Source organism: Sceloporus undulatus, chromosome 3, assembly GCF_019175285.1.
Source record: "Sceloporus undulatus isolate JIND9_A2432 ecotype Alabama chromosome 3, SceUnd_v1.1, whole genome shotgun sequence".
NCBI classification, from domain to species: Eukaryota; Metazoa; Chordata; class Lepidosauria; order Squamata; family Phrynosomatidae; genus Sceloporus; species Sceloporus undulatus.
Window position 1 is genome coordinate 5,525,833 of NC_056524.1, and position 24,510 is coordinate 5,550,342.

Sequence of the window (24,510 nt, forward strand, 5' to 3'; positions counted from 1 at the left end):
ATATGGTGTTTTTATTGTTTTCTACCATTTCATGTGCCATTTCATCCAGCGGAGAATGTTTGGCACCCATGGAAAAAGGCAAAGGAGTCTGGGTTAATGGTGCAGCTCTTAATGTAGTGCAGAGGTCTAGATTTGCATGCAGTAGCATCTGATCAGCGGCTTATTTTCTCTTCCTGTCTTTGACTGAGTCTCTTGCATTTTACTAAGCTTGAAAGCAAATAGAGTGTCGATATTTGTGTGTGCACCGTAGCATGAGAGAGTACTGGTTTCTTCTCTTTGCCTTTGAAAGGTTTGCCTGCAAGGGTCATCATCTGTGGCCTATCTTGAATCATTAATCTGATGATTCGGTGATAAGCAGCACTGTATGGAGGGCTACACACCCAAATCTTTTCCTGGTTCAGCAGCCTTGCTCTTTTCCCACAGAAAACCTGCACTGAACTCTTGTTCCCCTGTAACTTCTTTTCCAATCATTAATCTAACTGTAACTTTCTTTCCTTTTTTTTTTATTAGTGCATTTCAAAGCTTTCTGGGTGGTTGTTCCTTTTCAAAATATATGCTTGTCCCATCTTTCAAATTGGGGTCAGTGAAATGGGAAACATTTTCCCCCTTGATACAAGGGCATGTTGCTATGAGAGCGGCTTCCCATGGAACATTTATCCATTACTGGAGGTCTCACAGGAGTCGTGCCAATGTTCAGACCATCACATCGAAAGAGTTGTCACTATTTTTGGAAGAGAAGGAAACATTGCAAAGCTGTTCTGCAGTGAATAGCATACCTGAAGCCTGTGTGCTGATGTTTATTGTTTGGAACTTATCTTTCCAGGTGTGCTATGCTGCCCTCACAGGGTGGTTTGCAACATTGTAAAACACATGAAAATGGAATTATAGTCGGCCCTCCACATTTGTGGCTTTGACCATTGGCAATTTGATTATTTGCAGTTTTGATTAATATGTTCTCTCTAGGAATCTTTAGGTCCTCCAGTGCAACTCTGCCAGAGGGTGACCATAGTGTTGTGCTGGAGAATTCCAGTAGTTCCTACAGAAAATACCTATAGGCATTGGTTGGTCCTCCAGCAGGATTCTGTGATCAACTTCTAGCAGATGTTGACCATAGATAGTTTTTTGTGGGTTTTTTGGGCTATGTGGGCATGTTCTACATGGTATACATCCATGTATCCCATAATTCTGGGCTTATATTGCTATAGATGTAGATACAGATAAATACATAAATGCACAACAGATCTCACAAAGCTATAGTAAAAGTTATTTTCAGAGTTACCATGTAATTAAAGGCAACTTAAAATCAAACTGCAGTTGGTAGTAATTTTTTTTCTGTCCAAAGAATGGTTAAGGTCATAAAAATCCAGCCTTGATAAAAAATAAAACTAATAATAGCTCTAAGTAACTCTAATCTACCTAGTTTTATTTTTACCTTTCTTTGTTTGTTTGTTGTTGTTTTTTCTCTTCTTTGTGTTGTGTTGTGCTGTTATGTTGTATTATTTGAATTCTCAATACATTTATAATAAAAAAAAATCCAGGCTTGTGGTTTGGACTACATCTGGCAAACATCTCCTCATTCAAGAAGCAACTCTACAGAATGAAATGTATTCTTCATTCCAAATTGGATCCCCTTGGTAATGTCCCCACTTCCTGAGTTTGTTGAACAGTGTCAGTAACAATCTGTCTCTTTTTGTCACTGTAGATAATAAAGCTGAAAGCAGAAGCACGACTTGACCTCCTAAAGCAGATTGGGGTTTCGGTGGATACGTGGCTGAAAAGTGCGATGAATCAAGTCATGGAGGAACTGGAGAATGAGCGATGGGCAAGCCTTCCTATTGTGGCCAACAATGGCTCTTCACACTTGGTACAGTCGTAGTTGTGCAACCATTGGCTCTGCCTTCTTCTGAACCTTTAGTCATATATTAATAATTGGTGTTGTTTGTCCCCAAGTCAGTTCAACTTCTATTAAGCCTCTCAAGAAGAGATCTCCAAGATTCCTCATCATCAACTGCCCTGTTTAGGTCTTGCAAAGTCAGGACAGCCATGGCTTCCTTGCTTAAATCAGCCCACCTGTAGTGTAGTGTCCTTGTTTTCTTACTGCCTTCCAGTTTACCAAGCATTAGCATCTTTTTCAGTGAGTCCCATCGTCTCATGATCTGTCCAAAGTACAACAGCCTTATTTTAGTCATCTTGGGCGGGTTACAGACCGCCGAAAAGCGGCGGCCTGTACCCGCCCCTTTCCTCGGGGTATCGGGGCCTCAGTGGGCAGACCAGCAGCCGCTGAGGCCCCGATCCGCCGCTTTCCGGGCTGCGGGAAAGCGGCAAAAGGCCCCTTCCCCGCAGCCTGGAAAGGGGTGTCCTTGGGGCGGGGAGGAGGAGAAAGGGCCCCTTTCTCCTTTGGTCCACTGGGCGCAGCCGTGTGAAGGCTGCGCCCAGTGGACCAAACCAGGAAGGAGCTCCAAAACGGAGCTCCTTCCTGCTCCGCGCTAAGGGCGCACTAAGTGCCCTGGCGCAGAGCGAGGACGTCACGTCCGCGCCGCCCCGTATAGAGGCGGCGCGGTCGTGACATCGTCATGGCGGCGGCCGTGTGGAACGGCCACTGCCATTTTGTGCGCGCAGAGTGCACACTAGGATTAAGGGGGTGCGGAAGCACCACCCCTTTCTAACCCTAGTACGTGCTCTGCGCGTACTTTCTGGCCCGTTTGTAACGGGCCTTAGCTTCTAATGAGAATTTAGGCTTGATTTGCTATAAGACCCATTCTTTTGTCTTTTTAGCAGTCAATCTGTACAGCTCCACATTTCAAATGAATTTATTTTCTTCCTCTCAGCTTTCTGCATTCTGTCATGCTGTACAACCAGCGTAGTGTAGTGGTTTGAGTGTTGAACTACAACTCTAGAGATCAGAGTTTGATTCCACACTTGGCTATGGAAACCTGCAGGGTAACCTTGGTCAAGTCACACACTCTCAGCCTCAGAAAACCCTTGCCCTTGGGTTACCATAAATCAGAAATGACTTGAAGGTACACAACAATGAGAGTCAAGTTGTATTTCAGTTATCAGATTTTATGGCCTCATAAAAATTAGCTTATGTATTGTCGCAAGAACTTTTGGAGGCAACAGTTCACATTAATGAGCTGGATGAAATAATGTTAGGTGTGGATATATGGGTCTGCTGGAGAATTAAAAAGTGAATGAACACATAGTGAATGCACTAGTCAGTGGAGTCACGTTTAGGAAAGATAAGGGAATAAATTTACTTAAGTTCTGGCACACCTAACATCAGGTACAGTTATTCAGAAATAAAGATGTTACTAGCCTAGGCTAATGTGTATACATTAAATCAGGGTGCTCTTTAAAACAAACAGTAGGGACCATGCCAGTAGGATTACAAACCATCTGGCCTTGCTGCAGGAGTCAGACATCACAACTGTCAAAAGCAAGACACCAAGATTGTAGGAAAAGGAGTTCATCCAGGAAGCATGAAGAGATTGGAATTGCAGAGGACAGTTCGGTTACCCGCTTTGTATATGCTTACCCACTCAGCCATGCAAGCTTTTCCAGGGACAGAGTGGGGTGGGACGAGTGGGATGGTCTTCTGAATGTACTTATTGGTGGGATGGTCACTCTGATGATCACTCTTCACAAATAAGGAGTACAGAAACAAGCTGGACCAATAAGTCACACAAATGTTGAGTCAGCCTGTGTGCCTGGCACTTTGTCTGGAACCTAATGTCTCAGCTGCAGAATGTTTGGTTGCTTAGGGGTAAGAATAAAATCGTAAGAGACAGAAGAAGAAAATCAACTCATTTGAAATGTGGTGCTGCAGAAGAGTGCTGACAATACTGTGGGCAGCTAAAAAGACAAACAAATGGACAGATCAAGCCTGAAATCTCAAGATGATCAAATTGAGGCCATTGTACTTTGGCCATATCATGCGAAGGCACAACTCATTAGAAAAGGCAATAATTCTAGGAAAAGTAGAAGGCAGCAGAAAGGGAGAAAGACCACACACCAGGTGGATAGACTCAATCAGGGAGGTCACAAGCCTGAATTGACAATACTTAAACAGAGCAGGGGATGACAGGCAGTCTTGGAGGATCATCATTAGTTGAGGTCGATTTGAGGGCAATTAACAACAAGGATTCTAGATCATCCACTTTACGCATCTTTTCTCTGAGATACAAATTTGTGTCAGAAACCTGCTGTAATAAATTCATAGGAACATTGATGGAAAATTGTATCTTTAATTCATAGAAAGGGGCAATTTTAAAAAAAAAAATGCCATCCACATCTTATTTATTGCTGCTTTCCATGTGCCCTGGAAGACATTGCCTTGAGGAAAAAAGAAAGCTATTTCCCCTGGGGGACTTTGGGGAACTGAAAAGGGAATAATAACCGCATTCACTATTTGAGGTTGAGGATGAAGAATAATAGTCAATGTATCAAAACCCAACAGTTGAATTTCCTTAGTAATTAAGATGTTGCAGTAATTCCTGTTTGACAAATTGGAATAATTAAGAGCCAGCTTAACTCTGATACGGTTTTTCTTCATAGCATGCAGCAGTAATCTATTTCTGCTGCCCCATAGAAGTAGCCAGTTGATAGATAATCCCCTGCTGTTGACAACAATGACATTCCTAACAGTTTAGTCACTGTGTTAAGATTTGCCTGTATCAGTTTAGCACATAGTAGAGCACTTAGCTGGGGTTTTAAAGACTTTGTCTTGCCATGATGCCAGGTGACAAGAAGGGAAGATTGTTTTTTTCCCCCTGGCACATGGTTTAAAACACACAGCATAGTAGTGTGCCACAGTTGGAGAATGCAGTTCCCTCAGTGATGGAGCAAATACAGAAAGCCTCAAGCTCATGGCAATTTAAGTTAAAGCAACCTTTCCCAATCTGGTCCCCTTAGTGTATTAGGTTATATTTTCCATCATCCCCAGACTGAGCAGCCACATTCTGCACATGACTGGAGTTGTGGTTTGACAGATCTATGGAGAGCCAATTTGGTGAATTCTGAGTTAGCAGGAGATTGTGATAATGTTTGAGGCGTTTGGTTCCTAGCTCTAAAAACATTTGTACAGAATGGGTGCTGGGGTTCCCTAACCGGGCTTTTAAAATCTTAGGGCCTTATGCTTGACAGATCTTCTCCATGGGCTTTGTTTCTACAAATAAAGTTATAATTAGAATTGCAAATTGAAGTCTAGATTTTATGAGATCCCCATGTTGGCACTCTCAGTTGTGATTGGTAAGAAAGAAAGAAAGAAAGAAAGCAGCCTTCTGCCACCAAAGAGTGTTCAGTCTACCTTTTTAGCAGGAGAAGGGAAGCAAGAGGCAGAAGATCAAGGGAAGATGCAGATGTGCACAAGTACATTTCTTACGTTTGGGACAGAGACCTGAGATGCTGAGCGTCAGATCTCTTCACCACACTGCAGAAAAGGGAAGCATTTCATTCCTGCAAGCTTGCTCCCCACCCCCTTTATTTGGCTCCCTTCTTCCATCAGTTTCCTGTTGCAGAACCTGGACCCTCTCCAGCACTCTTTCCCTGCCCAATACAGCATGCCGGCAGTTGGGAGCAGTGTCTGTAGTCAGTGCCAGTTCTTAACGAACTGGCAGATGCTGAAGTGTGGGAGGATAAAATCTAATTTCCATTTTCCCCTTTTGACACACACCCTCCGACCCAGCCTTGGTTGTGAAAGATTGGCTGTGCCCTTGGCAGCCAGACTGGAGTTAGACAGAAGCTGGCATTCCTTTCTCCCTTTTTTTGAGCAGTTATAGGTCCAACTCTGCAGAATAGAACCACCCAACTGTGTCATTCTTGCTCTCCATTTATACATTCCCTGGACTCCCAAGGGCACGTGTGGTGATTATTAATTTTTGTGCCAAAACTGCTTCTCCCTTTTCTTTTATAAAACATCGCTTAGCACAGGTGCCTTTGTTTTCTTTGTATCTGCATTTGTTAGATCATTTGTTTGAAGCAGCTCCTGACAGCCCTGCACTGAACATGTTCTAAATAAGAGAAGAGCAAATAAGAGAACAGCATTCATCAAACAGCTTGAAATCGAAATATTTAGCCTGCTGTCAAAATATTCTAAAGAATTCATTTCCCATTACATACCTGTTTGTGATTTAATGCCAGTGCAAGGCCAAATTGACTGCACAAGCAGCCCGGATGGTAACTTGTAAAAGTAAAATGTTTTGGCATGCCAAGAAAGTGTGCACATACACACACACACAATCAGGTCACTCCATGCATCTGAGCAACTTTTTCGCTCAGTTAGTCTCAAAGGTGCTACAAGATCCCTTTGGTTTGCTGAGGATTCAATCTTGAAGAGGACTCAATCCCCTTCCCCACTGCCATTCCCTTCTCCTTTTGTGGCATGTCTTTTTAGATTGTAAGCCTGAGGGCAGGAACTGTCTAACTGACAATTTGTAAGCTGCTCTGAGAGATTTCAAAAGAGCAGGGTACAAATACAACTCCTACTAATAGTAATAATAATCTGAGCAATGTGGTACAGGGCAATTGGTTAGACCTCTACTGCCACTTTCCAAACTGGGCTGTGACCAGTTCCTGTGGCCACAGCCACAGCTCTTGCTTCATGCCCCACTACGTTGAATTGGCATTTAAGGAGGCACATGCTTGGTCACTTTACGGGCCATGGAATCCTATAGCCATTGGTTGCCAGAAAAGGAAATGCAAAAATTGAGCAGCCCCTGTTCTTGTTGGCAGTGGTCCACACTGCCTGAGGCTGCTGAAGTTTTTACCAGTTGCCTTATGTCCCTATGAGTTTACATTTCTGCCATGCTGATGGCCAGATCCATGGATATTCCAGCTCATGTCCAGGCATGCCAGTAACAACCACTGTATATTCTGTTTGAGGCACGGATTGTGCCACAGGTTGGCCATCTGCAAATCAAAGCACCAACCTCTGGGTTTAGACTAATAAGTACTACTTATTACCAGTTGATACCTTTCTACCTTTTTGGGTATTCACTCAACAGCTATCTTTATAGTTGGTGCTGTGTTGGGAGGATGTTTCACACTCAGATCATCTATATATATCCAGAATGCTTATTCTCTTCCAATCTCTCTCTCATTAGTTAAATGTTGATATAGAGAGGGAGGAAGGAGAAGAGCTGGAAGATGGCATGGATGGTTTTGATGACAGCAGTTCCAGTCCTTCTGGTACACTCAGAAATTATCCCTTGACCTGCAAAGTTGTGTATTCATACAAGGTGCGTAAAATGTCGGGACCTTGCCAGTGAGAAAATGTAGCCTTGGACACTGATGGAGACTCCTATGTATTAAAAAGCAAAATGTTGGTATTTGGCCCAGAGATGAAATATTAGCTTGCTCTCTCTTCCCTGTGGGGAATGGTTACCCACTTAAACTCTGGATTAGAATGAAGCTGTTGGGTTCAGAATTCCAGAGATTTGGAGATGTTGACTACCACCTAAAAGCATGAAACATTTCTACAAAGGGGATGGTAGTATACCAAGAATAGTGGTGTAGTTGTGGACAGATTTGATTCATCATTAGATGTAAGGATGAAGCCATAACTTAGATAAGGCTGAGGTTTATTGAGGCGCTTAGTCTTTGCCTGTTTGAATTGGCAGGGCTGACTCAGATGTTGAATGGTTCTGGATGCTTTTTTTAATGACATTGGGGATTTTCATGCCCCCTTGGCAGGTGCTTCAAAGTCTATGTATATACTTGCCTCTTAACCTTCCTGGCTGATAAAAGCAGCCAGAGTAGAAATGGCTGAGTGGTAAACACCTCCTGGGAGCATGACATGATTCCAGCAACCCCGAATGTGAGTAAAACCTTGGGATTTCACAAGCCCTCTCTAAATGCCCTTATGTCATTTTCTCCAAGGTGCTTGAATGTGTAGTGGCCTTTCAGTATCAGGACTTCTTAGATGATGTGGATTATTTGAATCTAGTTTAACTTAAGTAGGAAATGGTGACACTCTTGGTTGCCCATAGCTTAGTGGTGAATGACCTAGACTGGGAATTGTACAAAGGAAGTGCAACCCTGTTGGTTCTGCTGGATCTGTCTGCTTTTTTCAGTACCATCAACCATGATATGCTTCTGAACTGTCTGGGGGACCAGTACAGTAGTTCCTATCTTCTGCTGATTCTGGTCCTTCATGAAGAAGCAGTTGCCAGACTATATTTCCAGCAATCTTTTGAAGTGATTTCCATAATAAAACTGAAGAGCATCCTAATGCTAAGTGTTTTTGCTACAGTGTCATTTGCACTCCTCCTTGAATGAGGTTTTCCTCAAGTCTCATCAGACTCATTTGTGCAACAGTTATCAGTAGCTACAGACCCCTGGAATTCTTAATAGTAGGAAACCTTACCAGCATAAGATGAACAGTTGTACAAAAAGACTTCTTCCTAGTCCTCTTGTTGTTTGTTGCCTTGTCAGGTCAGCGGCAGCCATGTGAAAAATTGCCCCAAGAAGTATGTTAGCTAAGTGCATTGCCTTCCTATTGGAAAAGGCACTCCCTTCAGTTCTGGATAGTTTCCAAAGAATCTGACTTGTTTTAAATGTAGCATCATCTACCTTTCAGACAAGGAGTTGGGGCCAGTGATCCTCCTATACTAAGATTCTCCTGTTAAAAGTTAGGGGGAATGAGGTTGCTGAAACTTGAGTACCTATCTACCACAAATGTTTGTGGACTCATCTACATGTGCCAAAATACTCCAGGCTTCTCCTGGATTATTCTGGCCCCCAACTCCCCCCGAATCCCCTCCTTACCTGATGCAGGGTTTCAACAAATGACAGGTGGCTGCCTTCCCATGTGGTCTCTGCAGGATACTGCAGGCGCAATTCCCTCTAATTCCAGAATAAGATGCCTAGCCATGTTATCAATGCTGGGCACCCTATTCTGACACCAGAGTGACTCATGCCTGCAGAACAACTTAGCAAGGACTCTTTCAGGGACTGTGTGAGGAAGGCAGGCACCTGGAGCAAAAATAAAATAAAACAAGTCTCTTTTATGTGGGACAATGTATAAACAGCCCAGACTCAGTTTGGAGTTTTGGGTCTACATAATGTAAACAGCACGCAGTGACTCTGAGGGGAATTTCAGGTTTATAAAGAATGTAGACAAGCCCTGTGACTGTTCTTCTCCACAGGCTTCCCAACCAGATGAATTAACCATTGAGGAACATGAAGTTCTGGAAGTTATTGAAGATGGAGATATGGAAGATTGGGTAAAGGTATCATTTGGTTTTTCCTGTCGTTGTGGCATGTTGAGGGGAGAGTGGCAGGGGGGTAGGTTCACTGTTTTTTTAAGTCAGTATGCTTGTTCATTCCCCCCCCCTCCCCCTTTCAAACTTTTCACTCTTCTCAACTGCTGCAGGCACGAAATAAGGCCGGCCATGTAGGCTATGTACCAGAGAAGTATCTGCAATTCCCAACTTCCAACAGCCTTTTGAGCATGTTGCAGTCGCTGGCAGCGCTGGACAGCCGGTCTCATACTTCCAGCAATTCCACAGAAGCTGAGCTAGTTTCCGGAAGCCTCAATGGGGATTCCAGTGGTAAGCACTGACGGGATTGGATCACCTGGGCTTGTGTGGTGAACTGCTATCCTAGAGGTTTCTTGGTCACATTCCCTACTTCAAAAGAACTCAAAGCAACTTTTAAAATGAATAAAAACATCACCATGAAACACAAACGGGATTTAAGAACAAATCCAGCAGCTTCAAAATAAAATAATGCCCAGTCCAAAGAAAAATAGAAGCAGTCCATAAACTAGTGCCCCCAATACCCACATTAAACAAGTTATTTAGGTGCGTTATGCATATTTAGCAAGTGTGCTCGGGGAATCTCTTAAGATGCAAAAAATATACAGTCTCCTGAACCAGTCTGATTTATTTATATATTCCTATAAGCATCTACCAGAGGACAGACATGCACTTTACATTTGATGCAGAGATGTTCACTGACGACAGCACACTGCAACCCCTTGGCTGATCTCACTCAGTGGTTTCATGTTGATGTTGAACAACTAGAGGGATGAGGAAGTATAGTCAACTCTCCATATCCACTGATTTTTTATCTATGGATTCAAGAATTCACAGCTTAACAATATTTTTAAAAATATTAATTCCAAACAGCAAGCCTGCATTTTGCCATTTTATATAAGGGACTACATTTTATTATGCCATTCCATTTAATGGGACTTGAGCATCCACAGATTTTATTACAGGGGGTCCTGGAACCAAACCCAGTGGATACCAAAGGCCCAGCGTAGGCTGGTGAATAAGGTTGAAACTCTCAGGTCTCTGAACCTGAGGTGCCATAACATCAAGCAGCAATCTCAGCACCAGATTCTGGGACAAGCCACACAGATGAGACTGGAACTACTACCAAGTAGTCCCAACACACCCTATTAAAGTCCAGGAAATAAATTTTAAATTCCATTTAAATTTAAATTCAAATTTCTGGAGTTTAAGACCCCAGACCCCATATGACAATTTGGAGAAGTGGTCTCTACCTGCATAGATATCCCTCCGTACCAATTTAATCAACTACACCAGCAACATCTTGACAAAATGCAGGCTGGTGATTAACATCATTATTGTTTGTTTCCTTCTGTATGATTTTTAACCCCTTTGCCTGATGAAGAAGCATATGGAGCTTCAAAAGCTTGCAGCATATATTTTGTGCTTTTTAGTTGGTCCAATAAAGTATCACTGTTTTGTGAATTTTGGATATTATTGCTAATATGGCCAACACAGCTATCCCTGGATATGTTTTATGTTTGAGGCTATCTAGTGCATGTCCATGAAGCAAAATAGGCATCAGATGCCTTTTCAAATTCTTGTGTTATGATATTTGCCATTTTCTTTCCAGTATGTTTTGTAAAAGCACTTTATGATTATGAGGGCCAGACAGACGACGAACTGTCCTTTCCAGAGGGAGCAATAATCCGGATCTTGAATAAAGAAAACCAGGATGATGATGGTTTCTGGGAAGGGGAATTCAATGGACACATTGGGGTTTTCCCATCTGTACTCGTAGAAGAGTTAACTGCCTCAGAAAATGGAGAGTCTCGGTGCATTGCAGATGTTCAGGTATGGGAGGAGTTTTGGCAGGGTTCTGAATAAGCCTGCATGGGGACCAGATAAAATTCTGACCAAGATTTAACCAGCAGTTGCCAGATGTCCCTTGTTTTACAGGGCAGTTGAGAATTTGCTTCCTAAATGAAGATGTTTTATTTCCTTTGAAATACTCTAATTTAGTAATAAAATCAGGTTTAGGTCTGCCTCTTCTGTTTCACACGCAACATCATCTGAAACATCAGCAAGCCTCGTTTGCTCTCTTTGTGGAAAAGTTGTGCCTTTATCATACAACACAATGATGTGTTCAGCTTAGATATTTGCAGGATGCTTCAGCCACATAAAAGCACCACCATCGTAAGTTGACATATCATTATGTGGGAGAATACTTTGACAGCCAGGATCAAGATGCAGCTATGCAATGAGGTACTCACCTGATGAGTGCCCCATTGTTCATCTCTCTTATTTGGATGAGAGACGGCCAATGAATACAAGATGTTGTAAACTATATTTCTGAGGAAGGAACTGGGAAAACCACATTTCTTGCCTAAGATAGTTCAGTGAAATCTATAGGCCACCCCTAAGTAGACAGATGACTTGAAAGCACATACACACAGAGAACAAAGCCATCAAAATGGAGTCTGCCCAAACCTTTTTCTTTTCTGCTTCTAGCTGTGAATGGCCATTGTATTTCAGGCTAACACTCAGGGAGAGGGCTAGAAGAAAAGAAGGGGACACTCCCCCTCTCATGGAATTGTAATGGAGCAAATCCAGCAGCAAGTCTATCACTGCTGCCACAGGAACAGCTTTCTGTTCATGCAGTAGTCGGAGCATATCTGCTGCTAGCATCACCTGGATGGCCAATGGCCCAGCTTTCCAGGATTTCATTGAGCTCTACAGGCAGGCTGCCACCAGGAATCAGCAGATTTAGCAAGGCTCCCTGATGGGTTGTCACTGACTCTTAAGCAGTTTGCTGTTCTTGAGCTCATTCCAGTTCTGTTTGCACATGGAAGAAGCCATTTGCCACTACATGTGAACAGGGCTACATCACATAGCCCCACCTTTCATGTAATGTCATACATATTAGATAGTGTGAACACACACATCATCTGCATAAGGGTGGCCTATCCACATGCAAATGTCTTAGTTTTCTGCATTTCATAAAGGAACAGGGACTCAGTGTGGGGTTCCAGAAAAAGAGTAGACCTCCTTTCTGCAGATTTTTGGAACCTGGTAAACTGGAAAGTTTTGAATACTATAGCTTAACTTGCTTATGTCAAGCCAATTGAATAGTAATCATGTTTTGAATATCAGCAGAGTTTAACAACAGATGGGTACAAAGAATGAAAGGAGTGGTGAGGGGCAAAACGGAAATAGAAGCAGAAAGAGGAAATTCCTGGTCTCCTTCCTGTAATTAATCTCTGAGTGGAGTATTGTGAGATCAAACAGGCCTTGGCACGAAGAGAACCGCTGGTTCTTAGAGTTGCAGTTCAGTGTGTTTATTTCTGAAAAATAGGTCCTCAGCTTTTTTTTGGGGGGGGGGTCAATTTTTTATTATTGAAATTGCTTCCTTGTTTTCAGTTAACAAACAAAAGATAAAAAGCTGGGTATTATTTGTTGTTTTGTTTTGTTTTTCATTTTCATTCCCCTTGTTGCCTTCCTTTCCTTTCTGAAATGAATAAAGGGTGGTGTACATGGAGTTACTCTTCTCAGGCAGTGTAGCCTAAAACTATTTAAAGGAACTGTTCGGCCAAGGAGGCATTTGGACTCATGGCCACTGTGTCCACGTGGACCCTGTGAGGTGTGGGATGGCAAACAAGTGGACATTTCTGGCCACATGCATCCTATAGCTACATGCCAAGGACCTAGACTTGGCTGCAGCTTCCTGCCATGCAAACACACAAGGGCACACCCTCCTTTGGCCCTGATTAATTGGTCCATCGACTTCGCCTAGACAGATCCAGAGCTTTGTGAGCTCCAAGGAATGTCTAGAGATCTTCTTCTAAGCTCTGGCTTCTCTCCCTGAATGGGCTGGCTCCCCAGATTCCAGGAGGATTTGCAAACGAAATCATCCAGGGACATTGTAGTCTAATTTTTACCAGCTTGATATTTTAGTTTTTGCTCCTTATCAAAACATGTCTACAGTATTTCAGTATCTTGCTTTAAAATTGGTGTTTGATGTATTGCTTTGTTGTTCTCTTGGTCAAAGCTGAAAGACAGGATACAGATTTATTAAGTGAATAAAGTGTCCAGTGATTGGAAAAGAGGGAGCTTGCACATGAGGGAGCTCTGTAGGTGCTCCTTCTGCCCCACAGGACCAAGGCAATTGTTGACAAGGGCAATGTCTTGAAGGCATTAAGATCTTCTATGTGCCTTGGTGACCAAAGGAAAACTAGTTATAGTGTGGCCCTTCAGTCTTCCTTACACACAAACTTATTGTTGTTGTGTGCTTTCAAGTCATTTCCCATTTATAGCAACGCTAAGGCAAATCTAACATGGGGTTTTTCTTGGCATCTTTCTCCCAAGTAGGTTTACCATTGCCTTCCCCTGAGGCTGAGAGCATGTGACTTGCACAAGGTCACCCAATAGGTTTCATGGCTGAGTGGAATCAAACCCTTGTCGTCCAGTACACAAACCACTACATCATGCTGGCTCACACACAAACTACTTAAAACTAATTTTTTCTTCATGTGAGCTTCCAAATATTATTGAACTGCAAATCCCAGCTTTCCACTCCATTGGCTGTGCTGGCTAAAGCTGGTGGGACTTGCAGTCCATCGTCATCCGGAGGTAGAATTCGGAGACACAGCCATGTTAATTTGAAATATCAATATGCAAATGGATCGTGTAGCACCCTTGAGATTAATTGTGTGAAAGGAGTTGCAGCATAAACTTTTATTGCCTTGGTCTACTATCGCAGATGCATCTAAAGAAGTAGACCAAGTCTACGAAAGCTTATGCTACAATTCATTTTGCACAGTCTCAAAGGTGCTACAGGATCCCTTTACATATCATCTGGAGGGTTATGCAGTTCCTATCCCTAGTGTGTGCATCTCTGTCCCTTTTATCCTCTAAGAGGATCCACGCACTTTGCAAAACAGCATTGATATCTTCTTTGCCCACTTTGAATCCCAGGTACAGGTTGGTCCAGATTACAGAAATTCATATCAACAAAACATTCAGTTCTTAGATGCCCTTGGAAATAACATTCTCTGTAGATGTAGCTTGGCTCTTTGTGTGCAGTGATATCTCGTTTCTTTTGCAGGAGAATATTTGTCTCAGCATTTTCTTCTTTGCCTTGCAGGTATCTCCATCTCCCAAGCCGCAAAATTCTCTGGCGCCCCTGCCCCTGTATGACCAACCGCCAACCAGCCCTTTCCATAGTCCTGACAAGAGAAGTTCTCAATACTACCCAAGATCTCCATCAACAAATGGTAAGAGCAGCCAAAAGGAAAACACTTAAGATTATATCTGTATCTCTTTCCCCCCCCCCACCCCAAGAAAAGGCAAATTCTGCAAGAAATGCAGCAAGTTTAGCATATCTCTTGTTCTCATGGCTGTAGCAGTGACTACAAGTAATTAGAAGGCACTCAGGTTTCATTTTCTCATCTCTGGAACTCCTGCTCAGCTCCCATCATGCTGGTGGTCACTCAGAGGCAGTACAGACCCGCACTTTGTGCCACCCTAACTGCATGCTAGAGCTGAACTAGGGCAGAGCATTCATATGGTCCAAGCCCTAGGTCTGCCACCCCACCGCCATTATGGAGCATGCCCGTACATACGGGGCACGCCATGTTGACATCCCCCGGGGGCAGTGCCCAAACGGTGCTATGCACAAGGGGCATTATCATGGCGCGCGAGCACGTCAATGGCACCCCTTTGGGGACACACAAAGAAGCCACCCAGAAGCGGGTTCTTTTTGGTCCCTCGGAGGCAGCGCCATCTGGTTGCTGTGGTTTCCTTCCAGGGCAAAAACAGGCGGCATGGCGTTGCCTGTCTGCACAGCCCCTTAGTTGCTGGTGTTCTTTAAGATCAGTGTATGTGACTGATTTCATCCAAAGCATAAAGTGGTTTGATTTTTTAATTTATTTTGCTATTTCAGAAAACAGCTTCACTTCAAACTCTCCTGGATTCTCCCAGCCACCACGACCTCTTCCCGAAAGCACTTCATACAGCAAACTGAGACCTGTACGTTTTCCAGACACCCACAGAATTGCAGAAATGTGCTGCTGCTGCAGTGATGCCCATGGGGTGGGGGATAAAAGTCAACAAATGTGCTATGCCTGAATGCAAACTGAATGCGAAATAATGGCTGTGGTCAGATGTCATGTTAAATGAGCCTTTCCCAGCCTGGATGTCTTGCTGGCATGTTGGATTATAGCTTCCATCACAGGTGATAAGATTTGTAGTCCAGCACATCTGGAGCACACTGATTTAGAGACGTTTGTTCTGGACTGTGGTTTAACAAGGTATGAATGGACCTAGCTTCTTCCCAGACTTTCACACACCCCTTTCTCCGTTGTCTCTCCTCCTCCCATGTTGCCAAGAGACCTACAGAAGCTGTTGCTTCCACTATTTATTTTTATTTTTTATTCTCTTTTTTAAGTTTCAACAAATACATAAAATGGATACAAACATTAAAAACAAAGAGATCATATATTCAAACAAACAAACAACTGACTTCCTGTTCCCTTTTAAGAAAATGAATTTCCCATACATATTTTATTTTATTCTAAATAAATCCTTAAAGTCGATTCCTCTGTTATTCCCCCTCCCATATGTCAGGGTTATAGCTTCTTATATAGTGGCTTCTTACAATATCTCTACTCATTTCCTGATGCTTATCCTTATTTTTACTTTCATTATATCCTGCCTTTCTCCCAAAATGGAAGCCAAGGCAGTGCACAATGTATTCATAGCACAGTACAATTTTTAAAGTGTTAATACAAATGTTAAAACACAATTAAACTAAGTTTTTATTTTAAAAACACAAGTTTTTTTTTTAAATTAATAATATTAAAAGCTACTTTAAACATAAAAATCCACTACATCACCCTTCCCATGAGGAAATTTGTCTTCTTGATACACTAATAGCCAAAATGTGAAGTCAGTTCATGGCCGGCATACATATTTTTTGTGGGTCTTTCAGGCGATGTGGCCATGTTCTGGAAGAGTTTATTCCTGACGTTTTGCCAGCATCTGTGGCTGGCATCTTCAGAGAATGCCATGAAGATGCCAGCCACAGATGTTGGGGAAACATCAGGAATAAACTCTTCTAGAACATGGCCACATCACCTGAAAGACCCACAAAACACTAATACCCAAAAGTTTCCTTAAATAAAAAGGTCTATAACATCTGGTGGCTAAAAACAAAACAAATCAGTGTCTTCCCTTGATATCAGATGTAGATCTGCAAGTAAGGTTTAACTATAGTTGGTTGAAATACACCAGCTCCAGAAATCATGGTTTTGTGCTCCAGAAAATGGATTTATATGATGGGAGGGCAACAATCAGGGTTTGGACCTTTGAGGATTTCACTTTCTCTGCCTCAGGTTTATATAGTCCCTGGTGCTCAAGGTAGACTTCTTCAAGTCATGCTCAGTTTGGCTCTGTTTCAGGTACGGGCTGCCCCTCCACCACCAACACAACAACACCGCAGACCAACAGAGAAGATCGAGGATGTGGAAATCACTTTGGTGTGACTCAAGAGGACAGTTTGCCTCGTAGTGCTACAATCAAGACCAGATACTGCCGATGTTTGGTCCACTCTCCTATCTTGGGCACCTTTTGCATGATGGAAGAGACTTTTGAAAGATCATGGGAAAGCGGGAGGATTTTCCAGAGACATTTTGACACGTGGTGGTGGAATCTCCTTCCCATCGTCATGACTCTTTTGTGCCTTTTTTATTTGTTGCTGTCCTTTGGTTTCACTTTATATATCTGCCACCCTTCCTCCTTTTTTAGCACAAAGCGAAACAGAGGAATGCCTTTGTAGCAGAATGTGGGCCATTCGAGTTGTCAATGGAGGCTTCAGAGAGTTCCCTCTTCCATATGCCACTTAATGGGCCAGTCTACAAAGAGGCACTTCCCTGGGGCAGCGATCTGGCAATGGCGTTTCCTCGAAACCTCTCCCAACATGTAGCACACAGTCAACACAGTCTCTTTCCTCATCACATGGACCTGAAGAGGCAATGGGATTGGCTTATCAGGTGCTACAGGTTGATGGCAATAAAAGACAAGTCGTTACAGAAATGTGTTTTTTGTACAGAGAGAGCAAGCGTGTAGACCGGCCTGAAGTCATAGCATACGATACCATGTGCATTAGTACAGTATATTACTGTTGCCATAGGAATGTGTTTAATTTTTTTTCCTATTCAAGTAGTGTTACTTACTCTGATTAGGTTGTTAATCAGTATGTATGGAATAGAGAAGGGAACTCACAAGTGTACATTTAAAGAGAGGCTGGCTCCTCTCTCTTCCTCTCCCTTTTCTACTTCCCCCATCTCCCCCCCAAAAAAGATGGTGGGGGGCAGGATGGTCCTACAGCGAAGGGAAAGCACTGCAGCTCTTATGGGGTGAATTTACGTCAGCGTGCACCTCTTCCAAAAGTAACAGTAAAACCTGAACATAATGTTCTTTTTGTATTGATATTTATGCGGTGCGTTTAGTAATACACTATCTACTACAAAAGCGCTGACCTTAGTAGCAACAACATGTTTTTCTTAGGATAAAACTGAATAAGCAGGATTTTCATTGTATAGCCGATAATAGCCGTTGATTTCCTTTTTCAGCAGATTTCTCCTCCCCTTTTGTATTTGGATCATTTCTTATCCCGGTTATGGCTGTGTAGTTTGCTCTCTGACATTAACGGTGTATCTTGATCACTGGAACATCCAGCTAGAGTTAAGAGTTTTTATCTTTAGAGTACTGACGTGTGGTGTCTAGCTTTAGCATTGGATAGTCCTAGCAGAGATCTCCATGCAAAGCCTAAAGGGGCCGGTTCAGACCCAGAGAAAAAAAGTTGCTGGTGATGGTGATGGTGGGCAAGAGTTGGATTTTTCACGCACACGAGAGAGTTTTGCAAGTGGTTTGATGGAGCATTGCTTTCGTTCGTCTCACAATACACCCAGTAGAGTTTGCAGGGCTTTGTAAAAGGTCTTGCAAAGATGTACAGAGCCTATTTGGAAGAGTTAGCGGGTCAAAAGGTATGATCGTACACATCATTGACACCAGTGGCTTCATCTTACCAGCCCAAATTCTGGACTGGAGTGGGGGGCTGGGAATCACCATGGGCTTTCCTCTTGAAATCAGACTTGGAAATTCACCCTTTGGTGTCCTTGCAGCTCTTAATGGTTTTTTAAAGTGGACACTAGAAATTGTCTACAAATGGGAGACAGGAGAGGTGCCTTGGTTTCTCTGAGCAAGCCACTTGGGACTTTGATGGAGAGAGGCAGAGTTGTTTCGTGGTAGAAGATGATGAGGGAACAAAAGAGGAAGGGGAAAGAAATTTTATTTCTGATTAAATGGTCTCTGAGCAGCAAAACTCGATGTATAACCACCTATGGAATGTGTATGGAGCTGTACTGTTAAGTACTATTAACAAGAGCTCTTGGTGTCTTGATTTTCCTCCCCCTGAGCGAGTAAAACGCACCAACCGTTTCCTCCATTTTGTGGCCTAAAGGACTACATTTTTCTGTTTTTTATTCTGTGGCTGCATTTTGTGAAATTGTTTGACAAACGTTCAGACTTTTCATCTGAAACTTTGCACAAATAGTCTTGGCTGGGTCTCTTGAAATGTGACCCTTCGGTTTTTTGCCAATTCCCCCCCCCCTTTTTTTTTTTCTTCATTTGGTTGGCCTGCGGAAGGGAAAGGCTGTTTGAAGCAGCATAAGAGCATCGTCTGCAGCGGTTGCCAAATATCCTGCAGGTCTCTGTGAAGATTGTCTCTTGGGGAGTGGGCTGGGGATGGGGGTGTCGCACCTTCTGTCCTGTTGATCCGTTTGAGGTCCTTTTTTAAAAGTGTTTATCAAACTTGTTCTTATGGGTTTTTTAAGAAAAACAATTTTTTAAAGAAGAACTGTACTTCAAACATTTTTAAATGCTTCATGGGGGGGGGCTAAGTGTTGCCAATAATACTCAGATGTTCAATTCGGGTTAGCCAGTTTTTTCTGCTTTCGTTTTGTGTGCGAACACCTCTGTCCCCTAGACTCTCAAAAATTCAGAAAGTGTTATTTAAAAAAAAATTCTCCTTAGTTATATTTTAAAAATATTTTCTGTAAGAGCTGCTAATTTTTATTTTAAAAAAATGAAAAGTTGTAAAAACGCGTCTCCTTTTAAAACTTCATACAGGGCATGCAATAGAACGTATCACCATGTACAGCGTCAATACACTGAAAGCAGGACCTTGGGTGCTTTCTTTATATTGGCTGTAAAACTTTGTATTTATTATGTATAAAAATGTTGAATAATAAAAAAGTGGCTTTAAATCGTTGCAGATGTCTTACTGTGGATTAAGTACTGTTGTGGATCAAACATCTCTGACAAACTGGGTGCCATTCAAGGGATCTAAATGTGAACATCTGTCACTATTGCGCAAGGCTGCCAAAACAGAATTCCAGCAGGAAAGCGGAGTAGCGTACCTTATCACACAATGCTATGTCTGTCCCATAGCTGCTTCATCTTCCATCCATTCCTGGAGCACTCCTCTTCATTGATGGGCAGTGCTTTTCCTCTATTGATTCACATGTGATAAGTTTCTCCTCCTGCAGTTTTGATACGTGGACAGTCCAGTCACGAGGAACAGAGGTGTGTGGTTCTGCTCCTCTCCCCCCTCGCTATTCCCTAGCAAGCTGTTTTCTTTCTTTTCCCATTTCTTTTCTTTTTTGTTACTTAATCAATTGCTGTGACTGCTCATTGAAAATAAAAAATAAATGAAAATATAGACCAAAAGGCATGCTGGGAAGTGCATAGGGCAGGAAAACAGGGTTCTAAAGGCCAGCATGCAGAAGACAGAGCCCAGGACTATAGCAGGACCATGGCACTTTGTAGAGCTGTGTCCCAAACCACAGATTCCTTATCCATGGATTCAAACATCCATAGCTTGATAATATTCAAATTTATTTATATATATTTTTAAAAATATATCTATATATATATATATATATATATATATTCTTAAAAATAAACATTAATTTTTTTTCACCCAAATATATTTCTCCATGTCCCGGTCAGAAGCGACAATGACAGATGGCATCTCTCCCCTCAGCCAGTGTCTTCAGACAGTAATGGATTGGATGAGGGAAAATAAGCTCAAGCTGAATCCAGACGAGATCGCGGCACATCGGGTAGGGCGCTGCAACCTCCAGTCCTAGAGGGTCTCACGCTCACCTCGAAGGACTGTGTTCGCAGTCTGGGGGTGCTTCTTGACCCGTCGCTTCAGATGAGGAATCAGGTGAATGCGACATCAAGAGCGCTTGTTATCAGCTTCGGCTGATACGCCAGCTGTGCCCTTTCCTGGAATGGGGTGCCCTCGAAACCGTAGTACAAGACTTGATTTTTGCAATGCGCTCTACATGGGGCTACCCTTGTGCCTAGTCCAGAAACTCCAGTTGGTACAGAATATGGCAGCCAGGTTGGTCACAGGAACAGCAAGGAGTGACCATATAATACCAATACTGAAGTCACTCCACTGGCTGCCTATCAGTTTCCGGGCATAGTACAAGGTGTTGGTTATCACCCTTAAAGCCCTACATGGCTTGGGCCCAACCTATCTAAGGGATCGCCTCCTTCCATACAATCCGCCCCATACCCTCAGGTCCTCTGGGAGGAATTTACTATAGCCCTTAAAGATCAGATTGATGGCGACCACCCAGAGGACATTTTCTGCAGCCGCTCCCAATTTATGGAATGGCCTGCCGGATGAGATCTGTCAAATTACCAATCTAGAGAGCTTTAAAAAAGCCATTAAGACGGATCTCTTCCAGCAGGCCTTCCCAGAATAAAATACTCAGCCATGAATAAGCCTCCCATCTATCGAACTCTGTCCATGATGACTACTATTTGGATTATTCAGATTTTAGTATGTAGTTTTTAATCTTATACTGTTTAATCTTGTTTTAAGGGGAGGCACTATGTATATATGGATGTATTTTAACTTGTTGCACGCCACTTTGATTGCCTGGCAAAAAGCAGGATAGAAATAAAAATTTTATTATTTTATTATTATATTTGGTGGGATTTGAGCATCCATGGATTTTGGTATCCATGGCAGGGTCCTGGAACCAAACCTCAGCAGATGCCAAGGACCCACTGTAGACAGATGCTCTCACATACACCCACATCGGGTCTTTAAAAATAAACTGATTGATGTTGTATAAAGGTATCGGTGGTTACATATTACCTTTGGGACGAGAAACAGTATACCGGGGGATGTGGGCAAGAGGCTATGAGAAGTGGATTCCAGTTGGTTTCACACAGAAGCGCTCAGCTGAAGAGGTTAAAGGGGGAGATGCAAAAAGGGGGAGCATAGGTCCAGACCCCTGAAGCATGAAGCATTTATTCAGTGTGTTAATAATGAACATGGGAAGCAACACCTGCCCTCCAGGGAGCTTCCGGAGAAGTGTAGAGCAGCAAAAGGCACTGTCCTCCAAATAGAAATTTTGCAAACACACATAAGAAATCTCCTTTAGCTCCCAAATTTTTGAGTCAAGCATGGTGTACTGTAGTGGGAATCTGGGAGACCAGGATTTGAATCCATGAAACCCACTGGTGACCTTGGGCAAGTCACACTCTCTCAGCCTAAAAGGCAAAGTCAAACCTCTGAAGAAACATGCTAAGAAAACCCTGCAGTAGGTTCACCTTAGGGTCACCACAGAAGGGCCAGCATGGCGTAATGGTATGAGTGTTTGACTCTGGGAGACCAGAGTTCGAATCCCCACTTGGCCATGAAACCCACTGGGTGACCTTGGGCAAGTCACACTCTCTCAGCCTCAGAGGATGGCAATGGCAAACCCCCTCTGAAGAAACATGTCAAGAAAACCCCATCGTAGGTTTACCTTAGGGTCGCCATAAGTCGGAAACGACTTGGGGGCACACAAGAAGGACAACAAAGGGTTGCCATACGTCAGCAGTGACTCAAACGCACAGAACAACAACCACAACCCCAAATTTCTAGCATTCCAGAGAGTGAGGCACTGAAAGTCATTCACAACTGGACTTCTTCTACCCCTTTTCTTAAGGTGCCTAAACTCTATTTCTAAATGTTCAACTGGAGTTTTAAGTTACTGAAATGCTAGAGAACCAGCGTGGTTTAGTGGTTTGAGCATTTGGGCAATTACTCTGGAGGCCAGAGTTCGAATCCCCGCTCGGCCATGGAAACCAACTGGGTGACCTTGGGCAAGTCACACACTCTCAGCCACAGAAAACCCAGCAATATGTTCGCCTTAGGGTCACCATAAGTTGAAAACGACTTCAACAATAACGACAATGCTAGAATCTTGGGAACTAAAGGAATATTTCATGGGAGAGCGAAATTCTTGTGGCTATGCATGGATTTGAACCCTGGTCTCAGCTGCATCTGCACTGCCAAAATAATCCAGGTTGACACCGCTTCAACTGTCGTGGCTCAATGCTGTGGGATTCTGGAATTTATAGTTTGTTGCATCCCAAAGGTAATATGTCTCTGATGGGAGAAGGCTAAATATCTTACAAATCCACAGTTCCCAGAATTACACAGCATGGAGCCATGGCAGTTAAGGTGGCCACAAACTGTATTGTTTCCACATTGCAGATGCAGCCTTTGGAGTCCAATGCTGGCTCACACTCTTATGTTCTAGGAATTTCTTTCTTTTTGAAAGACATGTGAAGAACTGTGTGAGGGCCAGCATGGCGTAGCGATCTGAGCGTTGTAGTATGACTCTGGAGACCAGGGTTCGAATCCTCGCTCAGCCACGAACCACATTGGGTGACCTTGGTCACACTCTCTCAGCCTCAGAGGATGGCAATGGCAAACCCCTTCTGAACAAACCTTGCCAAGAAAACCCTGTGATAGGTTTGCCTGAGGGTCCCCATAAGTCAAAAAAGCCTTGAAGGCACACAACAACAACAACAACAAGCCATTTTTATATTTTACTGTTTCTTTGTATTGATTTGGTTTTATGTGCATTATGTGTATCATGTTATGTTACGCAGTTCATATGTAGTAATAAATGCACGTTAGATATCATGTCGATAGTTTCTAAACGGTATGTGTGTTATTACTATTTGTAATGGGGAAAGTTTTTTTTCTTTAAAAATTAAATAGAAAACAACAACAACAACAACAACAACAACAAAGCACTGTGCTCATCCAAACCCATTTCTGTGCAGACATTAGCCTCCATTCAGCCTTGAAATCTGAGATCAGTGGAAAAGGAACTGCCGCAAGTTGGAAGATGGGGAAGAAGGAGAGATTCTCTGCCCAAAATATCTCCGGAGACTAGGCTGAAAACGTGCTTTGGGAAGTGAACAGCTCCCCACCGACAAGGAATATTAAACCCAAGGGAACTGGGAGATTACAAGTCTTGATTGAAAGCTCCTACCAGAATATGAACAAACCTCTGCATTGCAGAAGAAGAAGAAGAAAGAGAGAGAGAGAGAGAAAATGGCTATTTCAGCCCAGCAGGAAATTAAAGGCATTCCAGTGAAAGGAGAGCTTTGGAAGAAGTAAAAATAGGCTGGCCATTTGTTGTCGTCATGTGCCTTCAAGTCATTTCCAAGTATGGCAACCCTAAGGCGCACCTTTCGTGGGGTTTTCTTGGCAAGGTTTGTTCAGAGGAGCTTTGGCAATGCCATCCTCTGAGGCTGAGAGAGTGTGACTTTCCCAAGGTCTCCCAGTGAGTTTCTATGGCTGAGCTGGGAAGCAAACCCTGATCTCCAGAATCATAGTCCAATGCTCAAACCACTATGGCACACTGGCTCTCCATACCTACCATTTTAAATGGGGCAATATAGACTTTCCTCCCGGATATTTCCAGACTGTTCCTTCATTTTAAGATAAATGTCAACATTGTCCCATTTCCAAGAAAGATGCCCTCTTAGGATGCGGAAAAGGTTCGAAGACCCCCTCTTTGAAATTTCATTGGGCATTAGCAAGAGAGCAAGGGTCGACGTTCCAAACATACATTACTTTCATTGGAAAGGGTAATATTTCAGCTGCCAAAGCAGCTTTAAACATGAAAAGATCTTGTACACAACGCAGAGTCCAGAAAAAGTGAAGGACCTGTTGCTATGAAAACAAAATTGTGTCACTGAGTGGGAGAAGGTTTATGATCATGTGTTGAAAGACTGGTCGGAAAAATATTCGTGGTACGATTGTGGTGAAACACAGCCTTCCTCTACATCTACTGAAATAATAATAATAATAATAATAATAATAATAATAATAATAATAATAATAATA

At 42.9% G+C, this 24,510-nt stretch overlaps 1 protein-coding gene across 2 annotated transcripts in view; it reads left to right on the forward strand.

The window, feature by feature from the left end:
- The window catches only part of FCHSD2 (FCH and double SH3 domains 2), a 164,681-nt gene extending 145,120 nt beyond the window's left edge, over positions 1-19,561 (forward strand). For both annotated transcript variants that reach the window (XM_042456817.1, XM_042456818.1), the window contains 8 exons: positions 1,703-1,864; positions 7,101-7,235; positions 9,144-9,227; positions 9,371-9,548; positions 10,867-11,087; positions 14,377-14,506; positions 15,175-15,260; positions 16,691-19,561. In XM_042456817.1, the coding sequence (XP_042312751.1) occupies positions 1,703-1,864; positions 7,101-7,235; positions 9,144-9,227; positions 9,371-9,548; positions 10,867-11,087; positions 14,377-14,506; positions 15,175-15,260; positions 16,691-16,774 (1,080 nt within the window). In that variant the 3' untranslated portion in view covers positions 16,775-19,561. The remainder of the gene's footprint in view (positions 1-1,702; positions 1,865-7,100; positions 7,236-9,143; positions 9,228-9,370; positions 9,549-10,866; positions 11,088-14,376; positions 14,507-15,174; positions 15,261-16,690) is intronic.
- The last annotated feature ends 4,949 nt before the right edge of the window (positions 19,562-24,510 follow it).